This window comes from Mustelus asterias, chromosome 4 (assembly GCF_964213995.1).
Source record: "Mustelus asterias chromosome 4, sMusAst1.hap1.1, whole genome shotgun sequence".
NCBI lineage: Eukaryota > Metazoa > Chordata > Chondrichthyes > Carcharhiniformes > Triakidae > Mustelus > Mustelus asterias.
The window spans coordinates 111,399,690-111,425,520 of record NC_135804.1 but is presented as its reverse complement, the minus strand read 5'-3'; the positions used below and the strand labels follow the sequence as shown (position 1 = coordinate 111,425,520).

At 42.6% G+C, this 25,831-nt stretch overlaps 1 protein-coding gene across 6 annotated transcripts in view; it reads left to right on the top strand.

Annotated features, from left to right (window-relative positions):
• cstf2 (cleavage stimulation factor, 3' pre-RNA, subunit 2) overlaps window positions 1-24,346 on the top strand; it is a 60,562-nt gene extending 36,216 nt beyond the window's left edge. For 2 of the 6 annotated variants that reach the window (XM_078211623.1, XM_078211625.1), the window contains 6 exons: window positions 469-606; window positions 2,627-2,656; window positions 11,445-11,683; window positions 12,587-12,670; window positions 14,008-14,131; window positions 23,606-24,345. In XM_078211623.1, the coding sequence (XP_078067749.1) occupies window positions 469-606; window positions 2,627-2,656; window positions 11,445-11,683; window positions 12,587-12,670; window positions 14,008-14,130 (614 nt within the window). In that variant the 3' untranslated portion in view covers window position 14,131; window positions 23,606-24,345. Of the gene's footprint in view, window positions 1-468; window positions 607-2,626; window positions 2,657-11,444; window positions 11,684-12,586; window positions 12,671-14,007; window positions 14,132-23,605 lie in introns of all 6 variants that reach the window. The other 4 variants (XM_078211626.1, XM_078211624.1, XM_078211629.1 and 1 more) reach the window with 2 other exon arrangements.
• Window positions 24,347-25,831: the final 1,485 nt, after the last annotated feature.

Here is a 25,831-nt window from a genome sequence, read left to right as displayed (position 1 = left end):
AAAGAGAACCATAAAAATTGGAAATCAGCAACAAAACACACAAATACTGGAGTGGGCCAGTGCAGAAGGTCCCCTAAAATATTAACCTGTCATTCTGTTTCAGATCCCTGAAGAACATTACAACAGTAATGTTGTAATTTCTCCCCACAGCAACTTGTTTTTGTGTCTGGTGATGAGGTTTTGACTACAATGTCATTTATATAGTTAACAAATACTTGCCTAGTTTTAGATAATTTTAGTGACCAAAGCCATCTTAAAAGATATAATTGTGGGCCCATATTCAACATATAACCCCTAAAGGGAATGGACAACTGCCACATACTTTCATGAGTTGATGTAAATAAGGAAGAAATACTCTTTTGAAATGAATCTCCATAGTGCCTCTATGCTTGCTTGTGTACCTCCCTGTTCTTTTTCCCTCCCCACCTTCTCTCTCCCTGCCATCATTAGTAGTTATTTGCCTCCTAGGTTCATTTGACCCCCGCAGTATTCCATCTCATGATCCTCGATCTGGACCTCAGCATGATCCTCGCTCCCAACCTCCTGCTCAGCAAGATCCTCGTGGAGGGTCTTACCCGAACACACATCAACCAAATGCACCCATGGGTGAGGAAAACCTAGTCCATCTCCACTCTTAACTCTAGGTTGGCTCACAGTGTCTAGATACAGCACCTCTTACAAAATACTGTTGGAGAGTTTGACTCCAAACTTTTACAAGTTCACTAGATGTTTACAAGTTGGAAGAATATTGATCTAAATTCCTTTAGCCACGCATTTCTGAAGCAGATTATCACCAAATCTGTTAACTGAATAGGATTAACAAATTACACAGTGGACATTCTTCCCTCCTTCAGTCCCTCGAAGATATTGATCAGAATTATTTTGCATGTTGATACTAATGGACTATCAGAAAAGTGTATCAATATAATTGTAATTTTGTGTCAGTATATGATTTGAGTCATAATCTAAATTCACTACAAATTGACCCTTCCACTACCAGACTATAGTGCAAATATATTCTACACATCAAAGTACTCTATGCATACAAACTATTAGGTGTTGACTAGTTCAGGAGGTCAAAATAAGTCCAATATCCAAAATGTGTTGAAACCTTAACATCGTACTTTGAAGTAAATAGCAAGATTTTTTACTGCTTTTTTCTCAATGCCCAGCATGCCATGTCCCCTACCATCTAAGTAATGTGGGCAGTATGTTGCACTTGGCTCTCAGCATTTCCGCCATTAGTATTTCAGAATGCTTCTCTTTTAGAGGACAGTTAACTACATCAGTAATGTTGTACGGCTGCCTAGTAGAAGAACCAAATTCAGGCAGACAGAGAAATACTGACCATCTTCATTTTGGGCTTTAGCAAACCTGTTGGGCCCATTAGCAGAATTCTTCTTTATTTGGCCCATCGTGATGCCATTAGTCTGTGACTTTTTTTTTAGGAAGTGTTAGATGCTGTGAGCCAACCTATAATCCCTTTAATTTGTAATTATTTAGTTCTATGAGGCAGTTCTTGTAAATTGTAATTCATTGTTTCCTTCAAATTTGTTTCACTTTTCAGTATTTAAGCAGTTTTAATTTAAACAATGTCACTGCGTGTTCTAAATTAATGGGATTCTTACTATGCCAAGATAGACATATTGTCATTCTAACACTGCTACGTTATTCTGTAGGAAGGTTTGTGGAATATGTTTGTAGTGTACCTGTAAAATTTAGATACATTTATTTTTGAAAGGTGTATAAAAAATATTTTTTTGGTAACTGATGTCTCTCTTGGCCTTTATAAGGTTCCAATGAGGTTGTCTTAATACCTAATTACCAGTTAGGTTTAATTGATATAGATTAGATATTCTGTCTCCGTTAAGATATGGTGACAAATAGACAGAATTCAGTCAGAGGCCTATAGGCACACTATTAAAAAAAATTCGCTTTGACAATAAAATGAAAAAGGCTATAAGCAGTGAAAAATAATCAAAGCTGATCCAACCCCCTTGCAGAGCATGATGGATTTTGCAGTTGAGATTTACATTTCACAGTCATTACTTAATTTATTATGGGCTGTGACTTTAGCCCAACTACTATCAAGAGACTTAGTATCTGTTAAGAGTCTTTTTCTTACTTGTTTATTGGAAATAGGCATTGCTGATAATGCAACGTTTATTACCCATATCTAATTGCTCTTGAGAAGCTGATGAGTTTCTTAAAATAACTAGTTCATGTGATGAAGGTATACCCAGAGTGCAGTTTGGTAGGGATTTCTAGTATTTTGATCCAGTAGTAATGAAGAAATTATTATATGTTTCCAGGCCAGAATGCTGAGTGACATGGAAGGGAACTTGATAGGTGGCAGTGTTCTCGTGCACTGGTTGCCCTTCAAGGTGGCAAAGATCACAGGTTTAGAAGGTGCTGTCAAATAAGCCATGTTGGGTTGCTGCAATGTATATTGTGGATGCTACACACTGTGGTCACAGCACCAGTGATGGAGGGAGTGAATGTTTATGGTGGTGTGTGGAGTGCCAATCAATGCTGGATGGTGTTGAGGTTCTTGAGTCTTCTTGGAGCTGTAATCGTTGAGGCAACTAAAGAGTATTCTATCATAATCCTGACTTCTGCGTTGCAGATGGTGGAAAGGCTCTGAGGGAATCAGGAGGTGAGTTGCTTGACACACAATACCTGGTCTCTTGACTTATTCCTGGAGCAGCAATATTTATGTGGTTGGTGCAGGTTTGATCAATGTTGATTGGGAGGGATTCACTGATGGTGATGCCATTGAATGTCCTTGTGTGGTAGTTGCATGCGCTCATGTCCCTCATCGCCTGGCATTTGTGTGACACGAATGTTACTTGCCACTTATCAGCTCAAACCTGCATGTCGTCCAGGTCTTCCTGTATTTAGACACTTTGTTATCTGAGAAATAGCAAATGGAGCAGACACTCTGCAGTGATCAGCAAAAATTTCTACTTCTGACGCCATGTTAGAAATGAGGTCATTCATTGATGGAGCAGCTGAAGGTGGTTGGGCCTTGGACAATACACTGAGGAATTCTTGCAGTGATGCCTTGGGCTAAGATGATTGACCTCTCAGCAGCCACAACCATTTTCTGTAGTGCCAGATATGACTCAGCTAATGAAGAGCTTTCCTCAATTACCATTGACTTTCATCTAACAAGAGCTGTTTAATGCCACCTACTGCCTTGATGCCAAGGGCTGTCATTTGTCTCAGCTCTTGATTTCAGCTGTTTTGTCCATGTTTATATCACCTTAATAATGAAGTCTGTAGCTAGTGGAGCTGGTGGAACCCAAACAAACTGAGCATTGATGAGCAAGTTATTGGTGAGCAATTGCTGATTGCTAGCAATGTTGACAACTCATTTCTTCACACTGCTAATAATTGTCAGTGACCTGATGAGGTGGTAAATTGGCTGGGTTGGATTTGACCCACTTTTTGTGGTCAGGACATATTTTCCAATTTGTCAGATAGTTGCAAGTGTTGTAGCAGTACTAACATCTTGGCTATAGTTGCAGTTAGTTCTGGAGCACAAGTCCTGAGCACAAAATGTTGTCGGAGCATTTGCGATAGCCAGTGTTCCTATATGTTTCTTGATATCACATGAAGTGTTTTGATTTGGCTGAAGACTGATATCTGGCTGTGACGGATCAACAATGCAACACCAATGAGTGAATGGGGTTGCAAATTCTTCGGCCTTATCCTTTGCACTTGAATGCTGAGCTCATTCATCATTCAGATGGGGATGTTCGTGGAACTTCCTCCTCTCCTTCATTACATAATTGTCCACCACTGTTCATATGGTGGAATGGACATTGTTAATCTGATTTGTTGGTAATAGAATGCTTTTGCTGTTTAACGTGTCATGTTGGGATTTGAATTTATGTTAATCCAGACCTTGGTTACTAGTCCAGTAACATGCTACTGTATCTGATGTGTGCCTACAATACCTTTTTAGCCATATACTTTGGCTCATCGGGCTTCGGCATAAACGGGCAGAGGCAGGGTAGGTTTAGATAGTTTTTCCTGTGTCATTGGAAGAAAGGGGGAATTATGAGTGTGAGGCCAGTTTGTTCTCAGTGTCGGATGTGGGAGGTCCTGGAGTCAGCTAGCCTCCCGGACGTCCATATCTGCGCCAGGTGCGTCGAGCTACAGCTCCTAAGGGACCACGTTAGCGAACTGGAACTGCAGCTCAATGACCTTCATCTGGTATGGGAGAATGAGGAGGTGATAGATAGGAGTTACAGGCAGGTGGTCACACCGGGGCCACGGGAGACAGACAAGTGGGTCACGGTTAGGAAGGGGAAAGGTCAGGTACTAGAGAGTACCCCAGTGGCTGTGCCCCTTAAAAATAAGTACTCCTGTTTGAGTGCTGTTGGGGGGGAGCAGCCTACCTGGGGGAAGCAACAGTGGCCGTGCCTCCGGCGCAGAGTCCGGCCCGGCAGCTCAGAAGGGTAGAGAAAGGGAGGATGAGCAAACTGACCACCGCACCAGGGTACAGGGAGTCGTCCAAGTGCGGGGAGAAACAAGAAATGTAGTAGAAATTGGGGATAGTACACTTTTGGATGCTGTTGGGGGTGGGGGTACGGGGGGGGTGGGGGACTTAGCAGTGGTAAGCCATAGTGTACAGGTCACTGGCTCAGAGTCTGTCCTTGTGGCTCAGAAGGGAAGGGGGGAGAGGAGTAGAGGATTAGTCATTGGGGCCTCCATTGTTAAAGGGACGGATAGGAGATTCTGTGGGAACGAGAGAGACTCACGGTTGGTGTGTTGCCTCCCAGGAGCCAGAGTCCATGATGTCTCGGATCGTGTTTTTGAAATCCTTAAGGGGGAGGGGGACCAGCCCCAAGTTGTGGTTCACATAGGCACTCAAGACATAGGGAGGAAAAGGGATGGGGATGTAAGGCAGAAATTCAGGGAGTTAGGGTGGAAGCTTAGGGCTAGAACAAACAAAGTTGTTATCTCTGGTTTGTTACCCATGCCACATGATAGTGAGGAGAGGAATAGGGAGAGAGAGCAGTTGAACACGTGGTTACAGGGATGGTGCAGGGGGGAGGGATTCAGATACCTGGACAATTGGGGCTCTTTCTGGGCTAGGTGGGACCTCTACAAACAGGATGGTCTGCACCTGAACCAGAGGGGTACCAATATCTTGGGGGGGAAATTTGCTAATGCTCTTCTGGAGGGTTTAAACTAATTCAGCAGGGGGGTGGGTACCTGAATTGTAGCTCCGGTGTACAGGAGGTTGAGAGTAGTGAGGTCATGGATGAGGTTTCAGGGTCGCAGGAGTGTACTGGCAGACAGGAAGGTGGTTTGAAGTGTGTATACTTCAACGCCAGGAGCATCCGGAATAAGGTGGGTGAGCTTGCAGCATGGGTTGGTACCTGGGATTTCGATGTTGTGGCCATCTCGGAGACATGGATAGAGCAGGGACAGGAATGGTTGTTGCAGGTTCCAGGGTTTAGATGTTTCAGTAAGTGCAGGGAAGGTGGTAAAAGAGGGGGAGGTGTGGCATTGTTAGTCAAGGACAGTATTACGGTGGCAGAAAGGACATTTGATGAGGACTCGTCTACTGAGGTAGTTTGGGCTGAGGTTAGAAACAGGAAAGGAGAGGTCACCCTGTTGGGAGTTTTTTATAGACCTCTGAAAAGTTCCAGAGATGTAGAGGAAAAGATTGCAAAGATGATTCTGGATAGGAGCGAAAGTAACAGGGTAGTTGTACTGGGGGACTTTAACTTTACAAATATTGACTGGAAAAGCTATAGTTCAAGTACTTTAGAGGGGTCAGTTTATGTCCAATGTGTGCAGGAAGGCTTCCTGACACAGTATGTAGATAGACCAACAAGTGGCGAGGCCACATTGGATTTGGTACTGGATAATGAACCAGGCCAGGTGTTCGATTTGGAGGTAGGTGAGCACTTTGGTGACAGTGACCACAATTCGATTACGTTTACCTTAGCAATGGAAAAGGATAGGTATATACCAAAGGGCAAGAGTTGTAGCTGGGGGAAAGGAAATTATGATGCGATTAGGCGAGATTTAGCTGGCATAGGTTGGGGAAGGAAACTGCAGGGGATGGGCACAATTGTAATGTGGAACTTGTTCAAGGAACAGCTACTACGCGTCCTTGATAAATATGTACCTGTCAGGCAGGGAGGAAGCAGACGTGTGAGGGAACCGTGGTTTACTAAGGAGGTTGAATCTCTTGTGAAGAGGAAGAAGGAGACTTATGTTAAGATGAGACGTGAAGGCTCAGTTAGGGCACTTGAGAGTTACAAGTTAGCCAGGAAGGACCTAAAGAAAGAGTTAAGAAGAGCCAGGAGGGGACATGAGAAGTCTTTGGCAGGTAGGATCAAGGAAAATCCTAAAGCTTTCTATGGGTATGTCAGGAGTAAAAGAATGACTAGGGTAAGATTAGGGGCCAGTCAAGGACAGTAGTGGGAAGTTGTACGTGGAGTCTGAAGAGATAGGAGAGGCACTAAATGAATATTTTTCGTCGGTATTCACACTGGAGAGGGACAGTGTTGTCGAGGGGAGTACTGAGATGCAGGCTGTTGGACTGGACGGGATTGAGGTTCATAAGGAGGAGGTGTTAGCAATTCTGGAAAGGGTAAAAATAGATAAGTCCCCTGGGCCGGATGGGATTTATCCTAGGATTCTCTGGGAGGCTAGAGAGGAGATTGCAGAGCCTTTGGCTTTGATCTTTGTGTCGTCGTTGTCTACAGGAACAGTGCCAGAAGAATGGAGGATAGCAAATGTTGTCCCCTTTTTCAAGAAGGGGAGTAGGGACAACCCTGGTAATTATAGACCAGTGAGCCTTACTTCTGTTGTGGGCAAAGTTTTGGAAAGGATTATAAGAGGTAGGATTTATAATCACCGAGAAAGGAATAATTTGATTAGGGATTGTCAGCACGGTTTTGTGAAGGGTAGGTCGTGCCTCACAAACCTTATTGAGTTCTTTGAGAAGGTGACCAAAGAGGTGGATGAGGGTAAAGCGGTTGATGTGGTGTATATGGATTTCAGCAAAGCGTTTGATAAGGTTCCCCATGGTAAGCTTTTGCAGAAAATACGGACACATGGAATTGAGGGTGATTTAGTGGTTTGGATCAGGAATTGGCTCGCTGTAAGAAAACAGAGGGTGGTGGTTGATGGAAAATATTCATCCTGGAGTTCAGTTACTAGTGGTGTACTGCAAGGATCTGTTTTGGGGCCACTGCTGTTTGTCATTTTTATTAATGACCTGGATGATGGCGTAGAAGGATGGATTAGTAAATTTGCGGATGACACTAAAGTCGGTGGAGTTGTAGACAGTGCGGAGGGAAGTGGCAGGTTACAAAGGGACATAGATAAGCTGCAGAGCTGGGCTGAGAGGTGGCAAATGGAGTTTAATGTGGAAAAGTGTGAGGTGATTCACTTTGGAAGGAGTAACAGGAATACAGAGTACTTGGTAGTGTGGATGAACAGAGGGATCTGGGTGTCCATGTGCATAGATCCCTGAAAGTTGGCACCCAGGTTGATAGGGTTGTTAAGAAGGCGTACGGTGTGTTAGCTTTTATTGGTAGAGGGATTGAGTTTCGGAGCCAGGAGGTCATGCTGCAACTGTACAGAACTCTGGTGCGGCCGCACTTGGAGTATTGCGTACAGTTCTGGTCACCGCATTATAGGAAAGATGTGGAAGTGTTGGAAAGGGTGCAGAGGAGATTTACCAGGATGTTGCCTGGTATGGTGGGAAGATCGTATGAGGAAAGGCTGAGGAATTTGAGGTTGTTTTCGTGAGAGAGAAGAAGGTTAAGAGGTGACTTAATAGAGGCATACAAGATGATCAGAGGATTAGATAGGGTGGATAGTGAGAGCCTTTTTCCTCGGATGGTGATGGCTAGCACGAGGGGACATAGCTTTAAATTGAGGGGTGAGAGATATAGGACAGATGTTAGAGGTAGGTTCTTTACTCAGAGAGTAGTAAGGGCGTGGAATGCCCTGCCTGCAGCAGTAGTGGACTCGTCAACATTAAGAGCATTTGAATGGTTATTGGACTAACATATGGATGATATTGGAATAGTGTAGATTAGAGGGGCCTTAGATTGGTTTCACTGGTCGGCGCAACATCAAGGGCCGAAGGGCCTGTACTGCGCTGTAATGTTCTATGTTCTATATACACAATTTTTTGTAGCACGTTATATGCCCATGCAGTAGAGGTGAATGTACTTCCTGTGTATATTTAGTAAAAGTACAATTTCCAGTCTCCATTAACCAAGGAAGGAGACCACGCACAGCATGAATCACAAAAGGTTAGCAGGTATGGTCAGTGATTAGGAAATGGAATGCTAGCCTTTATTGCAGGAGGGTAGAGTATAAAAGTAGGGAATTGTGACCATTGTACAGGACAGTGAAGCCATACCTAGAATAATGTACAGTTTTGATCTCACTATTTAACGAGGGATATAGTAGTGGTGGAAGCAGTTCACAGAATTTTCATTTGGCTCATTCATGCGATGAGGATTTGTCTGATGCAGAAGGTTGTGCAGGTGGACCTAGACTCATTGAAGTCTAGAAAAATGAGAAGTGATCATTTTTGAAATATATAAGATTGTGAGGGGGCTTGACAGGCTAGATGTTAGAAGGATGTTTCCCCTCATGGTTCTCCCTCATAATGGAATATAGAACTAGGGGTGGAGATAAAAATAGTCTCCAATTTAAGCGGGAAATGAGGAAGGCTGTTAGCTTTTGAGATTCTCTTCCTAGAGAGCAGTGAAGGCTGGATCGTTGGATTTATTCAAGGCTGAGTTAGGTGTATTTTTCATCTACAAGGGAGTCACAGATTATGGGTGTCAGGCAGGAAAGTACAGTTAAGACCACAATCAGATCAACCATAATCTTATTTAATGGTGGAGCAGGCTCGATAGGCCGAATGGCCTACTCCTATCAAAGAGCATTCATGCACCTTGCTTTTATTTCTTACCATTTTACCAGAGTTCACAAAAAGGAAAAAATTCACATGCCGAAACCAGCCTCCCGTCCACTTCCCGCTGCGTTGGCAAATTAGGCAGCATAATTAAGAATCTCACGCACCCTGGACATTCTCTCTTCCATCATCTTCCCTTGGGAAAAAGATACAAAAGTCTGAGGTCACGTATCAACTGACACAAGAACAACTTCCTTCCTGCTACCATCAGACTTTTGAATGGACTTATCTTGCATTGGGCTGATCTTTCTCTATACCCTAGCTATGACTATAACACTACATTCTGCACTCTGGTTTCCTTCTCTATGAATGGTATGCTTTGTCTGTATAGTGCGCAAGAAACAATACTTTTCACTGTATGCTAATACATGTGACAATAAATCAAATCAAAATCACACACTTTTGAGGTTACCAGCTTATTGTCGAATCAGAAATGCAGTTTACTATACCTGAATTCCCAATTAGCTGTGTGTTTCTGTGAGATGCATAAGCTCTCCTGTGGTTGATGGTTCTGTATCACCCAATACTACCCTCTGTTTGTGTTCTCACTTAATGAGGCCTTGTTGATGTATACTTTGGGCCTGATTTTACCATTTTGAGTCTAAGTGCCGAATCCGGGCGTCAAATAGATCCACGCCTGCGCATGCGCAGTTCGAAAAAAATCTGACAGAGCGCGTCTGGGCGCGAAAGAAAAAAAAAGCAGAAAGCGGAGAGAGCGTCTCTCTGACGGTCATCCTCTGGTCGGTCGGGGGCAGGAAGGGGTGGGGGGGGGCGGGACCCAGATCATCCTCTGGTCGGGGTTGGGGGGGTGGGGGGTGGGGGGGACCCAGATCATCCTCTGGTCAGGGGTGATTCCGCTGCCAGTCTGCGGCTGATTGGTGGGGAGGGAGGGGGCAGGGGGGTCCGCCGCCACTCTGTGGGCGATCACCCCCTCCCCACCGGAGGAACGAATCCCTCCTGCCAGAGTGGACGTGCGGCCATGCCATCCCACAAAACCTTCAGCATGAAGCGATTCCTCGCTAAGAAGATGAAGCAGAAACGGCCGATTCCACAGTGGATCCGCATGAAAACCGGCAACAAGATCAGTACAAGTCCAAGAGGAGACACTGGCGAAGGACCAAGCTGGGCCTGTAAAGGGATACACCATCACAGGTACACTACCAGCCACAGATTACTCTTCCCTGCAGGGGCAAGAGAGTGGGAGAGATGGCTGCCCCCTCCCTCCCCACCAATCGGCTGCAGACTGGCAGCGGAACCCCCACCTGATCAGAGGATGATCTGGGTCCCCCCCCCCCCCCCCCCCCGCCCCTTCGTCCGTCTGTCTGTTCTCCCCCCCCCCCCCCCACCCCAACCAGAGGATGACCTGGGTCAGCGAGCCATTGCAGGCTTTGAGCCCGCTCTTCGGAAGCTGCAGCGACGACTTCAGACTTTTATTTACCAGGTCGTTAAAAGCGCAGATCCGGATCAGGCCAGAAGTCGGTAAAGTGGGATTTGGCGGTAGAGTTGGGTGCGCGGTTCATTAAGTTGATTTAAATGCATGGAAATGCATTTAAATCGTCGGGCCGCCCGATTCGGGCTCGGAATCGGGTGCAGATCGTGGTATAGGCCCGACGCCCAACTTTACTGCGATTTCACGCCCGAAAACGGGTGCGAGGGTTTGGTAAAATCAGGCTCTTTGTTAGAGCTTCTGAAGCAGTGTTTGAAGTAGGGAAGCTCTCTTCAAAGCAAGTTGTCTATAAATATCAGCTTGGCTCAGTTACTAATGAGTGATGCAGTTGAAGTTAAATCCCTGCTGTCGAACTTGGATTGACATTTCATTGAAATGTGGAAGTATTCTCCGTGGCACAGTTTTAGAAATAGATCCAGGTGAATGTTAAAAATAGGATGGTTTTATTTCAAAAGAGCAAAGAGTTTGCCTGGTTTCCTAAAAACAAATTAACTGCTTGATCTTCTGATCATTTGTGGAACCTTGTCATGTACAAATTGGCTGCTGTTTTGCTACAGAATTAACTGCACGTCAAAGATATAAAACATTTTTGGAATTCCTGCGGATTTGAAACTTTGTTCTTTCTCTCTGTATTAAGTGGTAGTTTGATTGGAATATTAGGAAGAATTTGGATATGGTCGATGTAGTTTGACTTTCGTTTCCGTTGTTTTTGCTGCCTTAACAATGGCCCTGCAAAATCTACATGCCAAAAATATTGCCTGTAGAAAATAATGGCCAAGTTTAATTTGGAAGGATTCTTTTGAAAATGGAAGAAAACATTTGATCAGGTTAATATACATTTGGCATGAAGATTGACAAGTATTGTATGTTGCCATAACCTAAAATAGATCCTCAACATGATGGAAGTAAAATGCAGTATTTAATAATTAATGTTAGACCTGTAAATCATACAATGAGGTGACGGAGTCTCCTGGAAGTTAGAGCTGGAAAGTTATAAGTCAGACTAATTTTCTAATTTGTGCTTAGGTACTAGAGATCCCAGAGGTATCGATTCAAGAGGTATTGACACCAGAGGACCAGGGCCAGGACCTGGACCTGGACCAGGACCAGGGCCAGGTCCAGGACCAGGACCAGGACCAAACCAAGGCCCAGTCTCAAATCCAAGAGGACCAATGGCAGGCGGACTCCAAGTTCCAGGCCCAGGCGCTCATCAAATTGGGAACAGTGGCCCTCAGGGAACCCAACAACCTGTTCCACCTCGACAGGTAGGGAAATTTGACTTGTTGCCAGTGAACCACCCTTTTAAACGGAATTAATTGCTCTTAAAAGTGATTCAAATTATGTCATGAAAAAGAAGAGTTTTCAAATTGTTACATATTTGACACAATTCCCATTTATTTTCTTAAGATCATGATTCTCTCCCTCTACCTCAGTTTAAGGAGTACACAGGCTTCTCTTGCAGCTGAGATAGCAATAGCTTTTCTGCCTTTCCGTGTTGGGTCGAGCAAGTTGGATTGAGTATTTGATTATATTAAATTCACGTCATTGTTAAGGAATGCTACCGAAGGAGTGGCTCGATATTTTCAGTCTTGGTCTGCTGCACCATTAACCATTCTTGAATAATAATCCCGATGCCTTTAAGATCCAAGCTACTCTTGATACCATGCTGTCAAAGCAAATATGTGACCTCAGATTTAAAATATAGCCTTTGTTCCTACTGTGTGCATGATTGATGCCCAGTTGCAATTGTGACAGCTTCTCAGCATAGAAGGTGCAATTGCCATAAGGAAAATTGCTTTCAACAAATGTTAATGACGTATTCTCAAGCTTCTGGAATTTAAATTCCAACCTCGTGTCATACAATTATCGCAATTGTATTTGAATGATTCTTTGACTCTCTATTGAATACTCTGCAACAGAGGAGTGTTCGTCTCTAAGAACTGGAGCTGTCCTGGAAAATTATTTTGTTCAGAACCTATTATCTTAGAATTCCTAGTGACACTATTGTCATTTGTGGTGGCTAAGACCTTGTTGATGAATTTGTGAAAATGCTTTCACATGGTTCTTGTTTTTTTACTAGTGAACAATGCGTTGAGGCATTTCTGTTGGACAATTTAAATAAATATATTTTGGTGTTTACCTACATTTCTTGCACTTCTTTCTCTCAGGGTCCTGCTCATGCTGTGGCTGGAGGCCAGCCTGGAGGATTCAGTCCTGCTCAGACTCAGGTGACACCACAGGACCATGAGAAGGTTAGTGCTGAAACTGTGGAAGGAAGAATGAAATTATATAGCAGGGTTTATATCGAATTTATTTTCACAAATACTTTTTCAGTATTTAACTTAGTGTACCAAGCAAGTGTTAAATCAATCGCCGGGCAACTTTGAAGTTTCATCTAAACTCAACTTCCTGTCCATTTTGTAAAGATAATGTGTTGAAGCTTTAGAGAGTTAAGAAGTTGGGATATGCATTTTAATTTTCTCTGTATGTGGAGAAGAAAATCACAACAAAACTTCCTGGATTATTGCTCACCACCTGCCAACTGGTTGAAGAGCCACATTAGCCCTGGGCTTAAGTCCGAAAGATACTGACTGGAAAATGTAGTGCAGCTTTTCAGTACTCTTGGCAAATTTGGCATAAGATGGACAAGAGCTTTTTGCACTAAACACTTCAATTAGAGCTAGTCCTGAAAGTTGCACTTCAGAAAATGAGATTTCATATACTATTTTCACAACCTGAAATATTTCAATATATTTTAAATCCCTCACACAATTTCCGAGTTTCAAAATATCTAAGGCTATTTTTGATGTAAATTTTTAGTCGGGGGGCTGTATGGTGGTGGGTGAAAATTTACTGCAAGATCACTAGTAACTTCTTGTATAATTTGATTAATTATTAGTTTTATGCTTTGATCTTACAGCTGTGTCACACTTAAGCAACGTCGCTCCACAAATGTTTTTTTCTAATTTATTTACTCTTCATGAGTGAATAGGAATAAGATTTGTCAAATGTGGAAAAATAAAATTTAAGGACTTGTTTTGAAGTATTGGCAATACGAGGCTTTTTTTTTACACTCTCCTATCCATCATATCTCGGTGCAATGCAAGAGGGCATCTTGATTCTAAGGTTATCACAGCTCTTAGAATTCTGTCCTAATTCAACGGCCATACCCTTGCGTTTTCAGCAGTGATCACTAGATAGCAATTAGGAGCAGAATTCCAGGGTATATTCTTTCACCCCCACTCTAGGATAACCTAGGTCCTTAAATCTCAATCAGCTGAGATCAGTGGACTCACTAAAAGACTTTGATTTGGCATGGAAACTCCCTGGTCTATGTAGCTCATTATCTCACTTGCTTTGCAACTTGACCAATTGCAATGCTTATTTTAGTGATCAAGGGTATTTTTTGATAATTTTCTCCCTGAGGATTTATTGAACATAGTCTGTGAGAGGAATGGAATTGATAGACCAAGTGTATGTTCGCATTCCAGACTTCCTTCTGATTAATGAGCCAGAAAGTAGGACTAAGTATTTTTCATGCATCATTTTTTTACCCCCTCATTTGACTTTTGTTTTCTTCTGCTTTCAGGCTGCATTGATTATGCAGGTACTCCAATTGACTCCAGAGCAGATTGCCATGCTTCCCCCGGAGCAGAGACAGAGCATTCTTATCCTGAAAGAACAGATTCAGAAATCTGCAGGAGCTCCTTGAGGTAAAGTGGGAGAGAAGTTGCTATCCGGTTAGGCACCAAACAGAATGTAGAATGATAATTGTGGCAATACAGTGAGGAATTGAACAATATTGTTCTGTGCCCAGTACCCCATAAAGGAAGTAGTCAGCTAAACATATAAAATATATATATAATTTGTAAGATTAGATTAATATTCTGAAATGTTGTTTGGTTTATTATACTGGAGTGAAAAGAAAAATGTTAAGCACCCCCTTCCTCAATACATTAAATAGCTTGGATAGAGTACATAATGTTGCAGTTTGTATGTGGTCTGTTAAAAGAGTAGACTTAATAGGTGGGTTGATTCTCATTCTGTGCTTTCTTGTGATCGTCCTAGATCTGTGACTTTTCAGTTTAACAGAGCAAGCTAAATTTGTGTCGTTCACTACTTGGTCCTTAAGGACTGAAATCTGATATGGTGCTTTGGTTCAGGCACTGCAATTTTAGCTTACTCCATAAGATATTGGGCTATCTCAGCACTTAATAACATAGCTTTGTTTTTCCTGACTGCATGATGAGAGAGTGAATCCTGGTTCCAACCACATCCACAGCAAAACCTGTCTGTAAATTGTGGCAAAGACACATGGTAATACAAAGCTGCAAAGGGCTACAGTTGAAGGGGAGGCTTCTTAGCACCATCCAAACCCATAGCCACTGCCATCTAGAAAACAAGAGCAGCAGGTACATGGGAGCATCACCACCTGCAAGTTCCCCTCCAAGCTATTTACCATCCTGACCTGGAAATATATTACCCCTTCTTCACTGGATCAAAATCCTGGAACCACGCCTCCCTAACAGCAGTGGGTGTTCCTACATCACATGTACTGCAACTGTTCAAGAAGGCAGCTCACAACCACCTTCTCAAGGGCAATTACAGATGGGCAATGAATGCTGGCTTAGTCAGTGAAGCCCACATCCCTGAATGAAAGAAAACTTTCTCTCCTGGGAGGCATTAGTGAAGCAAGTGGGTTTTTAATGACAATTCACTAGTTCTGGCCTTCATTACTGATGTTGACTTTTTTATTTCTTTTCATTTTAATAAGCTGAATTTAAATTCCCTAACTGCTGTGTTGGGATTTGAACTCCAATTAGATCAGGTTTCTAGATTACTTGTTCAGTGTCATAACTATGCCACATAGACCTATACATTTATTACGTAACATAACTATGCATCATAGACCTTTATACAAAATAAAAAACCTGTGACTTAAGGTATAATCTGGAAATGCTGTATTCCATGCACTGAAGTCTTGAAACTTAGTTTGTTTATTTTGGACAGTAAACTTATATGTGTCTGCAACTGTGCAGAATTAATTTGCTATAAGTCCAGAGGAGAGATCCCTACAACTTTGTGGCACTCGAAGTGTAATTTCTGCAGTGAATCCAGCAAGTTGTATGTCAAAAGAATGTTGTTTGTCCAGCCTAGGGGACATCAGATTTGTTATAGCAAAGTTGCTGTCAAGTCAGGCATGAAAGGGGAACAGCTCATTGATTTAAAAAAAAAATTATTTGCATGGGGTAAATGCTTAATAGCTGTGAATACAATGATATGGACTGTCCCAGCACTTGATGTTATCAGATATTGGCGCTCTGTGTGTAAATTAACATCAGCTTCCTCAGACGGTGGTTTCTGAATTAACAATTTATAAAGCAACGCAGATTTTTAATGATAAACCTTTTCCTTTGCATCGAATACCATTATTGCTTGGCTTCTCTTCATTCACATAACAACACTGAAAACATGAAGGCCCACAGTGAATCCCAAATTTTTCAGACCTGAGACCATAGAAGTTCTATGACAAGATTGTCATTTTGGAGTACATGATTTTGCATGATTTTGTTCAGACCTCTTGCACATCCATAAAGCTGTGGCCTGTAATTTCCTGGCTCCCAGTGTCATATTTGTGAGGATATCCCAATCGTGCACTGGGGAACCCCTCTCAGAAATTCCCAGGTAAGGGTTTACTTGGTAGTTTTCCAGAAACACTAACTTCCCTTGTGCAATTGCGCTGTGGTGGGAATCATCTGACAAAGCGATTTAAATCCCTAACTTGGGGTAATTCTGCCAGCGTTACATTAGTAGTTACCCTGAAAGAGTTAGAAGAAATAAAAGCACTTCTCACTTAAGCATGACTATTTTAAACACTCAGACACAGCCCTGCATGGGACAGCACCCACAGTCCTGAACACCCAGGGGATCTGCTCCTCCCTGAAGCTAATCACCCTAACTTCATAGTATTCCCCATCCACACCAAAATTGTCTCCCCAATCAGACCGCACCCTCAACCTGACTGCAAACCCCCCCTTCCCCTTCCGATGTCTAAATGTCCCCCACCCACCATCTAATCCCCTTCCCTCTACCGACACAATCCTCCGACCAGCCAAATCCTAGTCACTCACTTCTCCCTGGCCTATCAAATTACCCTGGGCCTTTTAAACCTATCTGCTTCTTTCTGGCAGCAGGTGCAGTAAAAAAAAAGGTGGCATGGCCTCCCTGAGTTTGCTGGAGTTGCGGAGACTCTTTTACTGCAACAGAGGTTTCTAGAGTAGATCAGGGTGCTTTAAACTCTTATAATTCCAACGGGCTATGACTTTACTCTTCCGCTAGTAAGAAGTTATGGTCCTGTGTCTCCATTAAACATATTCATCTATACAGCTCTTGCTGACTTTGCTTACCGATGATGGCCAAAACAGAGGGAGTATCAACCAGAGCCTGGCAAGGACAGATCTAATCAACATCACCAGTGCTATTAGCTATCATCAACAACTGAAGCAAGAAGAGTGAGACCCAGTGATAAGACAGAGTGGGGGGAAAGTTTGCAATTGCTTTCCCATCCAAAGAATCACAGTGTTTGAGAAATGGAATTTTTATTATAGCTTAATATGAGCTACAAAAATTGTATGATTGGGTGACTTAAATGTCAACTTGTTTATCTCATCCACATAGCAAAGTGTTGATTCTTGGCCAATGCAGACTTTTCATCTTTGCTCGCACGTGTTTGGTTTGTACGATTGTTGCAATAAAGGGAAGTCAAAGTCTGATGGATTAGGTCCCTTTTGCACTAACCATGCAATGTATGTAACTAGTGTTATGAACTATGTTGGTAGAGGATGCTGACTTATCAATTCAGTAGCATGGGTTTTGTGTATCTAAGCACAGTACTCATTATTTTTATGATTTATGTAATGTCATTCTCGTGGCAAAAGTTTACTGGGGAGCATGGCTATTTGGAGTTGGCACAGTTCTTTCTTGATCAGTATACTGACACCCATATGATTGGATAGTCAAGTGGTTAAAACACAAGCAGCGATTAATGTCCATTTTTAGGATGTAGCTCCTATTCAATTTCTTCCAGGCCCTGAAGGAGTTGTAAGTGAGCTGCTGGTTAGGTGTGTCTTTTATGATAATCCACCCAACTTCAAATAAACCAATGATGTACAATTGAAAAATAGTATTTATTGAGGGACTATCCAGTTGCTGAATATTATAAGGAAATTGACATTATTGAATCTTAGTGATGGTAAGAATTAGTGTTCAGAGGGCCAAACCCAATTTAAATTTTGAATCTTTCTCAATCTGCTAACAGAAGCTCAAATATCATCAAGACACGCCACACCTGTAAATGAGTATCCTAACTTCAATTTGTGAATAATCAGCTGGATTACAACACACTGAGTGAGAGATTGTTGATACTCCTTCTTGTCACGCACTGCATCACATTTTCACCCAGGCAGTTTCATGTTTCCAGCATCCATTGTCTTTTGTCGCCGCTATATTGGTGTGATATTTGTGGCATTTTGGCTGGTTTTGCCCTCAAACTCATGGATTATAAGCGCTGTTTATAAATTTTTGGGGAGGAGCATTTTGGTTGGCTGAGAGATCTTATTTTATAGTTAAACAGCCACTGGTAGTCTTGTGGCTTATGAGTGAAGAGTTCTCATTTAGACAAGTTCTGGATGGTGGCCATCCATGGAGCTGTACTTTAGTGCAGGTCACAGTTTTTAAAGAAGTTTGGAGAAGAAAATTACAGGGGATCAAATGGAATATTCCAGAGTGTCCCAAGCTTTTCCCACCACGGAACACTTTTGACCTCCCAAGAGTTCTGACATAACCCCTGAGAAATATTCTTCTTATGTTGAAGAGTTAAACCACAAAAAAAGTGTTTATGCACAACAGGTACAAACATTAAAAAAATTATAGAAGTATTTTCTATTTTTTATATTTATGATAGTTTCTCTTTTTCAGCAAAGTACTTAAGTGGTAGCAGCTTTTTGTCACTTTTAATGGGAGGAGTGATGCTGCTTATTTTGCTCACATTCTTTTAATATTAGGGATGCTGCTGGAGAGCTGGATTCTCCATTCAGCCACACACATGCACACACTCACCCCCTCTCCATCTCGCATAAAGAAATGATTATAAACACTTCTTTGTTCCTGTAACAAATTGCACACTTAAAAGTCATTGTACGTGCACAGCAAATAAGTAGGTAGGTTGACTCAATCTGTATTTACGCTATACAAGGCAATGCATTGTCTCTGCAACTTTTATTATTTATTCAAACTTACTTCCTCCTGGCTTGTCCAAACAATTATTGAGGTAATCAGGAAGAATGGAATATTCCAGTGTTTCCCAAACTGGGTTCCGTAGAACCCTTGGTTCCCATTGGAGACATCCATTGTAAATCGGAGGCGATCTTCATACCGCGTTGGCTGCTGGTAGGCACACTAGTCAGCCTATCGGCAGCCAATGCACTAAGATGCAAGCTTTTGAGTGGACCACTCTCACTCACTCAGTCTCTCATGCACACTCGCGCACAAATATCTCAAATATCTCTCTCTCACTCTCAGCTCTCTCTCTCACAAACTCACACTCGCAACTGTCTCTTTCTTACACATGCACGCGCACTCAGCTTTCTCACCCATGCCCAATGGCCACTTTCTCTCCCTTGCTCTGTGGCCATTTCCATTCCCATGCCCCGTGGCTACTGCCTACCTCGCTCCACCATATACTCGCCTTCGCTCTTGGCCTTGCCTGCAACTTTTAATATCTACTTTGCCACTATTGGCAGATTGTCCATGCAAAAGCTGGCTTCTTAGTATATTGGCTGCCGATAGGCTGACAAGTGTACCTACCAGCAGCCAGTGCAGTGTGAAGACCACCTCCGATTTACAATGAATGTCTCCAATGGAAACACAGGGTTCTGCAGAACCCAGTTTGGGAAACACTGGAATATTCCATTCTTCCTGATTACCTCAATAATTGTTTGGACAAGCCAGGAGGAAGCAAGTTTGAATAAATAATAAAAGTTGCAGAGACAATGTATTGCTTTGTATAATGTAAATACAGATTGAGTCAACCTACCTACTCATTTGTTGTGCATGTACAATAACCTTTAAGTGTGCAATTTGTTATAGGAACAAAGAAGTGTTTATAATAATTTCTTTACGTGCTCTTAATGAGCTCGGATGTATAAATCTCTTGAATCTGTGCCAATGGAGCTGACTATGCCAAATGTCTCACATTACTGACAAGTTACTGTAAACCCATTCACTCATCCAATGAAACTTTCTGGAAAATTATGCAGTAAAATATCCTTTATGTGTAAATCCAAAATCAAAACCATCCAAAGAAAGACGCTTTCTTTGAACCTCATTGTTCCACACTGTTCACCTGCAATTTTTGTGGTGAACCTGTCAAAAAGAAACTTATTGCAGGCATCATGTATTTATTATTCAGTGATACTTTCCAGTCATTTTATTTATATTTAGCTATAGATGTGAGCTGTGTAATGTAAGTTTATATGCAGTATCCAAAAACCAAAATTATCTGAAATCCAAAATGCAATTGGCTCCATGGGTTTTGGATAAAGGATACTTGACCTGTAATGCTGAATAATCCAATCAAGGAAGCAAAATAAAATTGAACTATTTATACTGATGGTGTGAAAAGTATTTATTTTTGTTTTCAAACTTTTTATTTCACTTAATTAGTATTAAAAATGTATTTTAATAGCCCTTATTAATACCTTATACCTATGTATAAGTTGTTTGCTGAGTTTGCCTACAAAATAACAGTCACTACATTGACTCTGAAATGTTCTAGTAAGTATTATCCATTTGGGCAAGAGTGTAAAAGATGCAAGCATTACAAGTGATATTTTGCGTACAGTAAGCTCACACTTAGTTTTCTGGTTGTGTGCCTGAAAATCATGACTTCAAGTGAAACAACTTCATGTGAATCCTGGGTTCCCTTAGGAATCAATGTTAAAGCCGGCTTTGGGTTCCTTCGAGCATTTCTTACTCGGAAAAAACAGTGTACAAGTTCAAATACTGTACCATACTAGTGTGGCACTGTGCAGCAGTCCTAGCTGGAATAACTTGCATAAAATAAATCACTCTGGGCCAGCATTTATCACCGAGTCCTAACTGTCCTCCACTTCAGAGGGCATTTGAGAGTCAGCCACAATGCTGTTGATCTGAAGTTACATGTAGGCCAGACCAGGTAAGGGTGAAAGAGTTCCTTCCCGAAAGGACATTAGTGAACCAGAGGGGTTTTTATGACAATTGAGAATGGTTTCATGGTCATATTAGACTTTTTATTCCAGATCTTTTTTGAATTTGAGTTTCACCATCTGCCATGGTTTACCACCCTCTGAGTGGAGGCGTTTCTCCTCATCCTGGCTGATCCTGCATCCTGTTACTGTGACGCCTTGTTCTAGATACCTGCACTCCAGCCAGATGGAACATTATCCCTGCATCCAGTCTATCCGACCCTGTCAAAATTTTGTTAATATTTTGTCGACCCAATCTCCTCAGCTGATAAAGCTATTTAATTTAATTTCTTCTTTTCATCTTATTCATCCATTTTTATTCCTTTATATTCTTATTTCTGTTTTTCCACTTCTTAAATCTCGCTTTCCATTCCCCTCCCCCCACCACACACACAAACACCCTTGCCCCACTAGGACCAACTGCCTCATTTTTACATTCTGCACCTTTGTTCTGCCATTCACACATTCTGATCTCTTAATGGATGCTCTTAGCACCATTCTCAGCCTTTATCATCGCCATTCACATTCCCCTTGTCTTTCTGTCAATGATCACAGCCCTCCTGACCATTCTACCCCCATCCTCCGCCCGCCCCACGCCAACCGCTGACCTCCCTCCTGCCCCCATCGATCCCAATGGCAGAGTGGCAGCAGGACCCCCCGCTCCCACCGATTGCTCCCTAGGCTCCGCCACCTTGGCACTGCCTGATGAACATTGGCACTTTGCCCCTTGGGCAATGCCAGGGGGCACCACCCCCTCTTTCATCCGATCCTCTGGGGAGGCCTGGTTGCTCCCCAACCCCCTTCACTCCAGCAGGATCACGAAAGCGGGGAGCTACTCTAAACCCCCTGGAGTGAAACACTGGCACAATGGGAGAGGTTAGTGGGCCCGGAGAATTCAGTCCTGGGTCCACTGATTTAAAATATCATTTAAATGCTAGCCCCGCCGATTTCCAATACGGAGCAGACCGTGCCGGAAACCTGGTGCTAGAGCATGCTAGTGGGGCGGGAACGCTCGTGGAAACCCCGTGAATCGCCCCCCCTCTTTCTCTCTTGTTGCTAAAAAGGCTTAATAAACCTAGCAGCAGCAAATGCAGGACAGAAACAAGCTGTGATTGGAGGAACAGTCCCTTGCAGAAATCTTCATCCTCACTGGTCTTAGCGCATTTTCAACAATTCCCCCAAGGCCCACATAGAAGTGCTTTGTGGGCCGTGGATTGAAGAAGGCTGTATTAATGGTTAATAAATGCCCTAAATAGTTGAAGCCCATCACAGATCCCTGTGGGACACAGCTGGACACAGCTAGTCACTGCTTGCAATTGGAGCACCTGCCTTTCATCCCTGTTCTCAGTCTCTTGCTGTTAAGCCAACTTCTTAACCAGGTCAATAATTTTCCACTACTTCAGTCACCTCTTCAGATTTGTCAGGCATCATCTACACTTTACAGATCAGATCTGTAGAACTGTCAATCTGGTTATTTAAATCCCCAGTCCTTTAACAGTTTGGTAAAAATAACCTCCCTGCACCAGCAGTTGTTGAAAAAAATCTGTTAAAGCAGTTACAAAAGCTGTTTATTGATGTTAACCTAAGGGATATCATTATTAATGGTTGACTGCTTTCCACAACCTACATTTCTCCCAGTGGGGACAGTTGTAAATTCATAGATCAGTTGGCAGCTCAAAGAGGTTATTAAAGGATTCGTTGCCTTTGATGTGGGGTTATCAAAACAAACATTTATATTTACAGTTCTACAGATCTAATCCACCCTTCAAAGCATTTATGACTAGTCACATTTGTAACTCCCACACTGTGAGTTAACGCCTTTGTAACAGTGAAAATTGTGTTTACTTGAACTCCGCATTATTCCAATTGGCCCAGCAGAGTTTGGGTTTCTGTCGTGGGATATGTTGAAAATAGGGCAGAAGTTATGAATCCTGGCCATGTCTGTCATTTTTAAAGGGTCACCAAGTTTCCATGATTTCGCAAAAAATCACACCTAGGAATGCCTAGTGTTACTGTGAAAGATATGGCCTCATATGAGCAAATGGTCATAGAACAAAGAAATCTTGCTGAACTTAATCTAATTACCTTATATCCAGTACTGCAGTTTCTAACAGTGTACATAATTAAAAGTAGGTAAAAATTATGTACATCATGAAAAAGAAAGGGTAACCAGTACAAACCTTGGCAACTAAAGTCCGATCTATTTTTTCAAAGCTACCCATTCACAATTCTAGTGTTACAAAACCGACCAACATCATTTTTGGCTGCCAATTTATATTCATAAGGGATTATGTCTTTAAAGTTTTGGATGCGCTTTCATGAATCCTGAGTTTTTATTATAGGGAAAGGTGTAATAGATACACCTTTTATTTCATCTCAACATAGCTCCTGAGGTCCGCCCAGGGTCAATACTGGGTAAGATGGCATGGAGGATGTAAGGGAAAGGGTGATGGGTGGAGGACATGGGTTGGTATTAAGTTGGCATGGGGCAATGGAGGTGAGTGGGGAGGTGTGAGTTGTCATGGGGCTCTGAGGGATTATGGGGTGGGTAAGGGCACATGGGTTCGTGGGCGAGGGAGTAATTGTATTTGCCACTCCCCTGGAATGAAGAAATGTGCCATTCATCCTAAGGCGGGGACGCTGAGCCAAGAGATTTCCCGGTTTATGTCACTGAACTCGGGGTGAAATTCCAGGCCCTAGTGTTCAGCCCTACTTTAGGAGTAACAAACAGTTGGGTTAGTTTTACTCCAAGAAGCCAAAACCAGTAGTGGGGTAGACATTTAACAGAAAATGATCTACTGTTAATTTTTTGCCTTGTTTTTGTTCTGGATGCGGACATTTGCTATCTGCTCTCTCAGCTGTTCCGAAGAAGAATCTGAATGTCTTTCTCTCTCTGCCTTTCAGAATGGACACTTAGTCGGCTGCCAGCTTCTTGAAGTTTCATTGTCCCTGATTACCTATTATAGTGGCGGTGTATCATAGTTGTCATCCTGATTTGCTTCAACTCAACGAAGGAGAGAGAAAAGAATTCAAAGGACTTTTATCACCAATGGAAACACTTGTTAATTGAATTTGTTTTCTTAACTTTTTGTTGAAAATGCATCATGGAATTTTGACGCATTGAGAAATACATAGTATGGGAGGTGGAAAAGAGGCAATGTTCATATGGCTTGCTGTCTTGTGGTTACTCTCAGGTTGAAAATTGTTTTCCATTTGAAGGAGGAAACCACAGAATATATACTGACCCTTCAAATGGTCAAGAAAACTGGTATTACATCTAGGAAAAATCATCATTCAGACCATTTTATTTGCAAAGCAGATGTTCAAACGGATCTTGTCTGTTTCCTACACACCTGAAAAGTCAACTGTTTCCCAAACAGCCCAACACATGACCCCCCCCCCCCCCCCCCAGCAAAATAGGTCTTTTTATGTTCCACTGCATGTTAGTGCTGAGATTTTTACTGCTGCACTGTTTATAAACCTGTTTCTCCACCCTCCCCATCTTTAAAAACAAGATACACCCACGTCCAGTAAGTATGCCAAATGTTTGTTTGGCATTAAAGGTCAGTTGAGTTCTCTGTTGAGTGTGTTGGAGAAATGTGATGTTCTTGCAACATTTTTACATTAAAAAAATCTTCAAATGCACCTCAGTGTTCAGACTAATTTTTCCTTTATTCATAACATGTAGAGTAAGCTAGCAGAATTTAAAAACTCTTATACAAGCAATTCAGTGTGCATGCCTCGAGTGAGATTTCACAGTAGCCTGATTGGCATAATGAGAGAAGTGATTGTGAGATCCAAAGGAGAATTGAGAGCCAAGACCATCATTGTCAGAATGAAGGATGTGTTAACCTCAGATACTGAACTTGAAATTGGGAAAAGAGTGTGGGGGTGCTACACATCTTCGTGCCTCCGAAATACAGACAACAAACAAAGAGACAATTGGTAAATTTAATGCATTCAAAATATGGGCATATTGGAGGATATCCTACATAGACTAAAGAGGAAGTGGTTGAAAAATTAGTGAGAGAGGCAGATACAATACTTCAGTAACATCATTCAAGTAGACAGAGACAGTTGCTGAAGGGAAGATCAACATAAAACATGAGAGAAGCAGATGAGAAAATAGGTGGCTGATAAAATGGATTGAATGTAGTTGATTTATCCAGAAGGTGTAGATGGCGGATGGAGTTCAATCCAGATAAATGCGAAGTGATGCATTTTGGTAGAACTAACGTAGGGGGGAGCTGTACGATAAATGGCAGAACCATAAAGGGTGTAGATACGCAGAGGGACCCGGGTGTGCAAGTCCACAGATCCTTAAAGGTGACGTCACAGGTGGAGAAGGTAGTGAATAAGGCATATGGCATGCTTGCCTTTATAGGACAGGGCATAGAGTATAAAAGTTGGGGTCTGATGTTGCAGTTGTATAGAACGTTGGTTCGGCCGCATTTGGAATACTGCGCCCAGTTCTGGTCGCCACATAACCAGAAGGACGTGGAGGCTTTAGAGAGAGTGCAGAGGAGGTTTACCAGGATGTTGCCTGGTATGGAAGGGCTTAGTTATGAGGAGAGATTGGGTAAACTGGGGTTGTTCTCACTGGAAAGACGGAGGATGAGGGATGACCTAATAGAGGTGTATAAAATTATGAAAGGCATAGATAGGGTGAACGGTGGGAAGCTTTTTCCCAGATTGGTGGTGACGTTCACGAGGGGTCATAGGTTCAAGGTGAGGGGGGGAGAGGTTTAACATGGATATCAGAAGGACGTATTTTACACAGAAGGTGGTGGGGGCCTGGAATGCGCTGCCAGGCAAGGTGGTGGAGGCGGACACACTGGGAACGTTTAAGACTTATCTAGATAGCCACATGAACGGAGTGGGAATGGAGGGATACAAAAGAATGGTCTAGTTTGGACCAGGGAGCAGTGCGGGCTTGGAGGGCCGAAGGGCCTGTTCCTGTGCTGTATTGTTCTTTGTTCTTTGTGTAAGGGCAGCACAGACAGGTGGAGGTCCGTGGCAGTAAATCTTATGGGAAGAAGGTAACACCAACGAACAAATGATTGGCGTAGCTGCCAAAAAATAAGTTGAACCACAGATGGGGAAAATCACTGACTTTGAAACAAAAAAATT